Source organism: Galeopterus variegatus, unplaced genomic scaffold, assembly GCF_000696425.1.
Source record: "Galeopterus variegatus unplaced genomic scaffold, G_variegatus-3.0.2 Scaffold9756, whole genome shotgun sequence".
In the NCBI taxonomy this organism is placed as follows: domain Eukaryota; kingdom Metazoa; phylum Chordata; class Mammalia; order Dermoptera; family Cynocephalidae; genus Galeopterus; species Galeopterus variegatus.
Genome location: NW_007735867.1, coordinates 62,146 through 72,342, shown reverse-complemented (window position 1 = coordinate 72,342; position 10,197 = coordinate 62,146). Strand labels below are relative to the sequence as shown.

General features: G+C 38.4%; 1 protein-coding gene across 1 annotated transcript in view; it reads right to left on the bottom strand.

The window, feature by feature from the left end:
• Window positions 1-2,597: 2,597 nt before the first annotated feature.
• KAL1 (Kallmann syndrome 1 sequence) overlaps window positions 2,598-10,197 on the bottom strand; it is a 38,013-nt gene continuing 30,413 nt past the window's right edge. The window contains exons 5-6 of the mRNA XM_008593862.1: window positions 5,361-5,566; window positions 2,598-2,756 (exon numbers count right to left, since the gene is read on the bottom strand). Coding sequence (XP_008592084.1) covers window positions 2,604-2,756; window positions 5,361-5,566 — 359 coding nt within the window. The 3' untranslated portion in view covers window positions 2,598-2,603. The remainder of the gene's footprint in view (window positions 2,757-5,360; window positions 5,567-10,197) is intronic.

The following is a 10,197-nucleotide window of genomic DNA, read 5'->3' as shown; positions in this document are numbered from 1 at the left end:
AGAATTGGACAGATCCTGCATATAACTTCAAACTGGAGACAAAAGAACTTTCTGAAGAATTGGATTCCTGGAGAGAAAGAAAAGAGAAATGGTGCAACCATTTGCTGAGACAGGAGAGCCTGGAGAAGGAATGGGTTTGAGTGGGAAATCAGGAGTTTAGTTTTAGATGTTTTACCTTTGAAATATCTGCTGGCCAAGTGGAGGTGTTGCATGGGCGGGCAGCTGTCTATAGGACTCTTGAGTTCAGGGGGTGGTCAGGGCAGGAGGCTCAGGGATGGTGTTTAAATCCACACAACTCAGTGAGAGCTCATCCAGAGAATTGCCCATTCCCCTTAGTTCCTCTCCCATGCTCTTTTCTGGCTCTGCCCACACAATTCTCTTTTCCAACTTTGCACTCAACTTTACTGCCACCTGTGTGTGGAATGATATCTATGCCTTGTAAGCCTACAAATCACTCTCTCTTCAGGACTTCATGAGGAATGATGTGACCTCATTCCCCACCTCCATGTTAATTTTTTATGCTTCCAATGTCTCCAGGAGCTCTGTAGGCAACACACGGACCTCTGTGTAATTATTTTACAAGTTTATTGTCCATATTCAAAATTAGGCACTGTTAAGGCAGAGATCAAAGTACACCCAGTCCTGAGAATAATATATATAGAGATATATGCGTGTATGTGTATATGTTTGTCTCTGTGTAGTATGTATATGTATTTGTGTGTATGTGCATGTATTTATGTATGTGTATATGCACAGATATGTATATATGTATGCACACAATATTTACAGAAATTTGTGGGATGTATATGCTATATAGTGTATATGTGGTCTCTATATTTAATATATATATTGTGTAGTGCATATATGTACAGTATATGTATAGAATAATATTCCCAACATTAGCCACAGTGATGTCCTGATTCATACAATTTCAATGCGAATAATGAATAAATGACTGAATTTTAAAAATAAATGAAGTTACTAAACACATAGATATATTTCCATGAAAAATTTTAGGTGGAAGTTATACTGTTCCAGACTCACACATAAAAATAGACCATTTCAAGTCCATTTAATCTCCAAAGAGACTATTTCTCAAACAGGTAGGAAGCTGTGTCTATAGAACTTTTTTGGAAGCATCACTTCAAACAAACCTGCTCATTTGGATCTGACATTTTTCCCCAGTGGTAGAAGATAATTATAAGCAATCACTGCATCTAACTCTGCCAGTCAGCATTTCCTTTCCTAAATTGAAACAAGCTTTAGCACACTCTGCTTTCCCTTCTGAACGAGGCCAACTACCCTGATGAAAAGCAAAGACGAGGATAGGTTCTGCCAGCCCAACGATCAACATCACGAGCCTGAGACCAGAGCCTTCTCTCATGCCCTCGCACAGTCTGCCCCGGCCCCCTGAAACCTTGCCCCTCGCCTCTCCATGGAACCTTCTGACCAGTATCCATTCTTGAACAAAGCCAGAAACGTCATGTAACTTATTTTCTGACTCCAATATGAGTGTCATAGTAGACTCTGCTCTTGTTTTGCTTAGTTCATGGCAAACATACTCGTTAAGAAGAAATAGAAACAAAAAGAACCAATATGGGAATGACTTAGTAAGTTTGCACAGTGGAGTGTTGGGTAGCTTTTCAAGCAGTGATTATGACCACTGTGTAGGACCAACAGAAGTGGGCATGCCATATTTTAGGAGGGAAACAACAGTTTAAAGCAGTTTAACTGTATGTATTTGCCTTAAAAACAAGTATGCATAGGTACAAACCATATGAATATATAAACAGCTCATCTGTTAGAATGAGACAGGATAAACTTTCTTGTTAAATTTCCATTACAACACTAAAATATTACACCTATAACAGATAAAAATCATAAGAAAGAATTCAAGAATAAAACTCTTTTGTATACATCATAGTTCAAATGATATAGTTCCATGTTTATTGGTACAAATATCTACTTTTTTGTAGTCTGTTTCTGTTGCTTCTAACGAAATACCTGGAACTGAGTGATTTATAAAAAAAACAAAATTTTTGGCTTACAGTTTTATAGGCTGAGAAGTCCAAAGTCCAGGGAACACACCTGGTGAGGGTCTTTTTGGTGGTGGCTTTACAGCAACACTGTGGTCTCACATGGCAGAAAATAGCACAGAGAGAGAGAGACTCTCATGTGCTCTCCTGTTAAAGCCCTCAGAACCATGTCCCCAACCACCCATTAAACCATCAACTTAATGACCTCTTCAAGGCTCCACCTTTCAATTATCATATTATGATTTTTTACCCTCAACAGTTACAGTGAGAATTAAGCCTCTAATATTTGGGTTTTGGGGGACACAATTCAATCAATCCACAGCAGACAGGATAAGCATTCTTGTTAAATTTCCATTACAACACCAAAATATTACACCTATAATAGATTAAAAATCATAAGAAAGAATTCAAAAGTAAAACTCTTTTGTACATCCCAGTTCAAATGATATAGTTCCCTGTTTACTGGTATGAAGATCTATCATCTAATAAAAGACACACTCTCTCTGCTGTACCTTGGTTTCAGAAGGTACTTGAGAGGTTACAATCACCTAGAGAACCATGACAAGGTCACTTACTGTTGTTGACAACATGTGTGGGTGTGAAACGCAAGGACACCTTGGTACTCTTCAGGCGTTTCTGTCCCCAGTACGCGATGGCTTGCAGTTCCACAACGTAGTCGCAGTCCGGCTGAAGTCTCTCCAGGATCACAGAATTCTGAAACTAGAAATGAAAAGAAGATACCCAAAGTCCGTTACAACCTTCCATGCCTCTCTTCTTCATTGCAAAATCTTGTACATCACTATGAAGCATACCAACTTCTTTCTGGCTTATATACGTCTTTCATGTTCTAAGATCCAACACTTTTCTATACCTTTAGGATCTGAAAATCCAGTCCTGTGAGCTTTCTTTGAAATGTTCATGGAAAATTAGAATTAAAAGGTAATACAAATGTTGCCATGAACTTTTTGAAGCACCCTCTTGCTATGGGGTAAAAATAAACGTCATGGAAAGGCCAAATATATACTTTTAAATTATGTTCCTAATCCAGCTATTTGATACTCTTGGGTAGCATAGACATGAATTATGTGACCACTCTCCTCTCTGGCTACCACTTTGCAGAGAAAAGAGGGGTGTTCATAATATACCAACAGAGGTTTATGTTGCCACATACCTGGAAAAATGATGAATCAGCATTAGTTGCATTTCTTTGATATCTATTCTAAATCTTCTATGAGTAAATTTCCACCAAAAGTCATAAGAAAAATCAGCCTGACAAAATGCTTCAAAATTTTTCCGCCATCATTATTGTTAATGTCAAGTGCTCATCCAATTTCCTTTGTGATGCTAATGTTAAACAAAGCAAGTCAAAACAATATAATTTGCCCAATAGTTTGAGGCCAGACAGGAATTCTACTAAGGCTAAGGAATCAAGGGACATGTCCACCAAAATATGGGTTTCATAACTCTGAACCTAGTGTTTTTTCTACAGCTTCCAGGTATAAGAGTATAGTATAAGTCCCTTCCAAGAACTTGTCATTAAGAAAAATAAGGTTGTGGTCCTAGATTTCAAAACACTCATCAAAATATAATACATGTGATGGTATCATATGGTTTCTATGCCCAAAGAAGACTTGCCTATAAATGGTCAAATGGTGGTATTAACATTTATGGAGAAAAAAAAAGTGTCAATTATTAATGCAACACCAAACATAAGGGAGGTAGTAGTATGTGCTTTCCAGTGGGGAGCATTCCAGTCTTATGTACACCACATGCTATACTAAGGGTATTGCTGTCTGAAATCATCCAGTATTGAATCACATAAGCAAATCTCTTGCTTAACTTCCACAACCACCTGATTATAAATTTGAGTCTTGTGAGATCTCTTTTCAGGGAGAAAATATGATTTTCATGAACATCTCAGAACCATGAGTAAATTAATAGATGACACCATTATATGCTCAGGCTTTTGAGGGATTAGTTATCAGAAATCAGCTTTTTCAGCTCTGGTCAGCTCTGGAAGGTGGATATGAATGCATTTCCAGAAGTGGAAAGTTGAGTCAGACTCTGGACTGTGGTTGCTCTTCCCAGGGGATTCCTGGACAGCTCTCAGCAGCCCACTAGCTGCTATGGCCAGGGAACCCCCCTGCCTCATCATGGGCTTTTTCCTATTTAACCATTGGCACATCTGCATATACTTCTGATTCCCTGTTTCTTTTAGCTAGGGTTTCTTGTTTGACTGCATATCACAACCATTACCTTCAAATACGTGAACTAAAATCCACTTTTGAAAGAGCATTTTCTTGAAATTTCCCACTCCCCTGAGTTCCCACAGACATTAGGATGTGGTATCTTAACATGACAAACCACTGATCCCTAAGAAAAAAAACTCCATGATGTCTCATGTTCTTTTGTATTTTCCAGATTTTCTAAACCTAATTTTCAATTGGTTAAACTTTAATATTGAGAATTGTAGTGATTCACACAACATATAGCTTGTCCCTTCTGGATCCAGAAATGTAAGTCACTCAAAAGACAGTCCATGATTTAGGCTACTTTGGGTTTCTTAACAATTATAATTAAACTCGACGTTCATCCTTTATTATATAGTTGATAAATGATGGACATTGATTGCATTTTTTAATATTTGTTTTTCTATTGAATTCGACTTTGTAAATTCGGGGGAAAGGTGTTCATGTAAATGCTATAAGATAAAGGAATGTATTCTAAAGGGAATCCGAATAACCCTTTTTTATGCACAAAGCATTTCATAGGATGCAAGGTGTTCGCCATAGACATCTCACTGCAGAAAATGTTTCAATGGAGATTTTTATTTCTTGACATCTAGAGAATAAACCACTCCAGACTCTTTTAATCAGTGACAGAAACGTATTGGCAAGCACGCACTCTCTTAGCTGTTTACTGTTCCTCTGATTAGATTATAGATGGAAACACCTTGCAGCTTGCTCTGCAACTTACAAGGATCTCTTACCAAACAAAAAGACCTCAACGTAAAGGCCATTTTGCATTATGTCATTTTCCATGCCTAGACAGGTAAGATGAAGATAATCTAAATTGCTCCTTTGATTTCTGGAGCTGAAATTGTATTTGAATAAGAATAGGTCCATAGAACAAATCCGGTTGTTTCTGCCTAAAAGGTAAGAAGCAAAACGGTGGGCATGGTCCTGCATTCTCTGAACGTCCTCAGTCAAAACAAAAAGGCTGAGATCTTTCTGTCCTAGCTCAGCAGGGGCCACATTGCAGACCAGTTGCTATGAGTTCAAATCCCCCTGCAAGAGATCACTCTTCCTTTTCGTCCCCACTTACCCCATCAGTGGTCTTTCTCCGCTTCTTTTTCGTTGGGACCAGGGACTTACTGCTGACTGTCCAGCTCCAGAACACTTTGTAGTGATGTACAGGGATATCTGGTTCCTCAGGCAGATCCCAAACAATGGTCACAGTCACGCTTCCGTCACCGTTTACAGTTGAGTTTGCAAGCCGGAGGCTGGTAGGCGCGGGGGGTGCAGCTGGATCTGAAATCACAGTGGAAACCAAGCAAACGATTCAATTACCAAGGGGGACAGCAAAGCCAAAACCTCTGCACGGGTCATGACAATATGGCCAGCAGGCGAAGCATTGCCCCTTATATGCAGAAATGCTGAACACAAGCTCTAAGTAAGATCCCCTTGCTGAATACATTCTACAAAACAATAACATAAATTTGGTCCAAATTTGTAACCTAGAAGTCTTCTTCCTAGGCCTTTCCATACCACTACAACCCAGCCAAATTTTTGTTGTGGTGAAGTCGGTGCATTTTTGTAAAACAGTAAAATTCAGTGTAGGAGACTTGACTATAAATAGGTAAGCAAAGCCTTTGAAAACTCTGAAAAGAAAAAGATAGAAAGGCAGCTTTCACAGTAATTGTTTTCATCTCAGCGGATCTGCAGCTTTTGATCCTTGCATGAGCAAAGACCAACAGAAAAAAAAAAAGAAAACACTGTATCACGTTTTAGCCACACTTCAAATTGGATGACTTACAAATAACATCTATTTTACCATTTCCAGTTTGTGTCATAAACCAAAACCTTCTCAGCTGTCAGGAGAGGGGTTAGGTGCTGGGATTATCACCTACAAATCTCCATTTAAAATAAACACATGAAGATGACCAAATGTGAGTGAACTAGAGAGTCTTTACTCTATTTTCTGCCCCAAATCGAGCAAGTGTAAATGCTGCTCACCACAGATGATTTATAGATGGTTTCATTTCAAGATTCCTTCATGGGAATATGTTGTCAGTAATTCCAATATAGCACCATCTGCTTTGGCGGTGCAAAGAAGGTATAGCTCATTTAATATAAATAAAGAGGACTGGAGGGAAAATGTCCACTGTTTTACTCTCAGAATCCTTTGTGGGTTTTGGAATGATGGTAATGTGAGGGTTTTTTTTTTTTTTAAATCTCTTGCTTTTCTCCATGATATATAATGTCCAGAGGTTTAGTTAAGGTAGCTGCTTCATTTTTTAAAATAAGAAAGTTTCGTAGTTGTTTTTTAGGTAAAGGGCTAGTCCAAAATATACAACATGATACTATTAATCAAGTGGTCTTTAAACAACCAACATACCACATCTTCTCACTTATTTGTGGGAGCTAAAAGTAAATAAATAAACAAACACACAAACAAATCTGGGGGGGAGGGGGGAGAAGACAGAAAACCACAAAAATTCCTTGAACTATTTAAGTCAAGTGAACAGATATGATGTGGAGGGGAAGGGGAGGGGGTGGAGAGGAATGGGTAAAGGGGCATGAAAATCAACTACAATGTATATTGAGAAGTACAATTTTTTTAAAAATTTAAATTAAAAAATAAAAATATCTTACGGAGGTACCCAAGACTTACACTGGGATATGCCAATTCTCTGAGGCTCAGGAATATATACGCATATGTGCGTGTATGTGTGCATGCATGTATATTCAAGGGTACTTCAAAAAGCTCATGGAAAAATAGAATTAAAAGATAATATGAATCTTTCCATGAACTTTTGGACGTATTCTTGAATATTATATACGTGTGTGTGTGTGTGTGTGTGTGTACATATATATTTACATATAAAACACAGGTAATTCAACTCTATCCTCATAGCCACAGACAATATGTAAACAAGTGAGTATGGCTGTGTTTCAATAAAACTTTATTTGCGNTTTTTTTTTTTTAAATCTCTTGCTTTTCTCCATGATATATAATGTCCAGAGGTTTAGTTAAAGTAGCTGCTTCATTTTTTAAAATAAGAAAGTTTCGTAGTTGTTTTTTAGGTAAAGGGCTAGTCCAAAATATACAATATGATACTATTAATCAAGTGGTCTTTAAACAACCAACATACCACATCTTCTCACTTATTTGTAGGAGCTAAAAATAAATAAATAAACAAACAAACAAACAAATTGGGGGGGGGAGGGGGGAGAAGACAGAAAACCACAAAAATTCCTTGAACTATTTAAGTCAAATGAACAGATATGATGTGGAGGGGAAGGGGAGGGGGTGGAGAGGAATGGGTAAAGGGGCATGAAAATCAACTACAATGTATATTGAGAAGTAAATTTTTTTTTAAAATTTAAATTAAAAAATAAAAAAATCTTACGGAGGTACCCAAGACTTACACTGGGATATGCCGATTCTCTGAGGCTCAGGAATATATACGCATATGTGCGTGTGTGTGTGCATGCATGTATATTCAAGGGTACTTCAAAAAGCTCATGGAAAAATAGAATTAAAAGATAATATGAATCTTTCTATGAACTTTTGGACGTATTCTTGAATATTATATACGTGTGTGTGTGTGTGTGTGTATACATATATATTTACATATAAAACACAGGTAATTCAACTCTATCCTCGTAGCCACAGACAATATGTAAACAAGTGAGTATGGCTGTGTTTCAATAAAACTTTATTTGCGAAAACAGGCAGTGGGACAAATTTGGACTATGGGCCATGGATTGCCAACCCCTAATGGAAAGAATTTCAAAAGCAGTGATACCCTTAGCTTTAAGAAACTTGACATGAGCACTGCATATTTCTAATTTTATGAACATAGGGCTGTATTTTGTTGATTAAGTGTTGGCACGAAGCACATGATTTGCAGGTCAGGAGCTGGAAAGTACTGCATCAGGTGGCAGCAATCCAAGAGGTCTGAACATCTCATAGTTCTGTGGAAGGAAGAAATGCTTGTCCTGATGCTATTGGGATGGGAAGCCCAGGTGTCCTTGCTATGGACATTAGGCAGAACCACTCAAGGAATCTCACTCTGATTGATTGTCCGTACTGACACCACTAATCACTTCCTTCTCTTTGAAACACAGCTTTCATTTGGCTTCCTGGGCACCATTCTCTCTGGGATTTTCTTTTGGTCTCACCTGAAGCTACTTCTCAGCCCCCCATCCCGTTGTTCCTCTGCATTTCATCATCTCTAAATAGGAGAGCATCCAGCATCTGGACTTGGGGGCCCTTTCTCTTGTCATCTAAGCTCACTCTCTGGAGATCTCATTCAGTGTCACAGTTTTAAAAACCATCTTTGTGCTGACTCTCAAATTAATGTCTTCAACTTAGACCTTGCCCCTGATCTCAGATTCAACTATTCAAGTATTTTCCTCCACTTGGAGGTCTCAGAGGTATCTGATAACCAAAATTGTGATTTCCCCCACCCCACCCACATATACAGCCCACCAAAGACAATCCCAACTCAGTACATGGAAATTCCTCCTTCCAGTTGCTGCGGCCCCAAACCTTGAAGTCAAACAGTTCTGTTCCATTCATATCCCTTGAACATATCATGTTACCGTTAGCTTCGGCATATATCTGGAATTTAGCCTTTTCTTAATGTAGCTGTCAGATGACTCTTTGCCACACAAACCATGTCCTGTCACTCCTCTGCTCAGAGGCTGCTGATGGCTTCCCATCTTACTCAGAGTAAAAGTGCCACTGATCTCCTGAATGTCCTGCAAGTCTTCTCCACATCACCTCCCAAAGCACCTTCCCTTTTATCCCCACCTGCCCCTCTGCCCCAGCCACTCTGGCCCCCACACTATTTCCCGGAGAAGAAAACTGTGATACTACTGAGGCTTTCCCATTGGCTCTGCTTAAATGTTTTCCCCACATACCCCCATGGCTGGTTCCTCACCTACTGCAGGCCTGCCATGTATTTTAAATAGCAACCTGTTCTCTCCTTCCCTACCAAAAACTATTTCACCATGATAGAAAATCAGCTTTATTGTTCTCCAAAACCCTTATTACCAACTGACTCATTACATACATTATTTATTTGCTGTCTGCCTCAACCCACAATAATAAAAGCTCTATTAGGGGAGTAACTTTTGTGTTTTGTTCACTTCTGTCACACAGTAGGTGCTCAGTAAACATTTCCTGAATGGATAAACGAATGAATGGCAGCTTTCTCCTAAATGTTAGCTTTGATTTGTAAGGTGTTTTTTCAGTTTCAGGGTTAAGCCCTGTCCATCAGAACAGCTAGATCATAACAAGATCATAAGTGGACTGCAAAAATCAAAGGCGTGCTATTCCCAGTTTGAAATAAGAGAATCAAAGCAGCACCCCTTTGTCTGTTGGAGGATTCAACCCTCAACCTGCAAAAGGAAGCTACAGACCTTTTTGAGAGGGAACCTAGTTTGCAAGTGAATCCTCATTTTGAGGCAAGAGAAAAATTTAAATGCAAAAAGATAACAGCCTTTCACATCCTCGGTGATGCACCTGAATGTCTATCCTGAAAATAAGTAGTCACACAAATGTTCCAGATATTTTAGGCTCATAAAGAAAAGCTCAAAATGATCTCCTCTTCTAATGAAATTCCAACTTTTAAGAAGGTCAACTAGTACTAGGTATTCTATAATCTTCCTTAATCTACGTCATTCACTACGTCATTATTTACTGTCCTGGAAAATTTTTCTTATAGCGTACATGTGATCATAAGAAACCAGAATAATACCATCTAATTTATGGAACATGAAACCATATAACTTTTGAAAACAACGTATGATGAATTTCAAAGGATGAATTAATAATATTTAAATTTTCTTAAAAGGAATGCCCATTTCGACTATTTACAATACCAACCAAGATAGTGCACACTCCCAATCTCTTTCTCCCCCCAAACAGT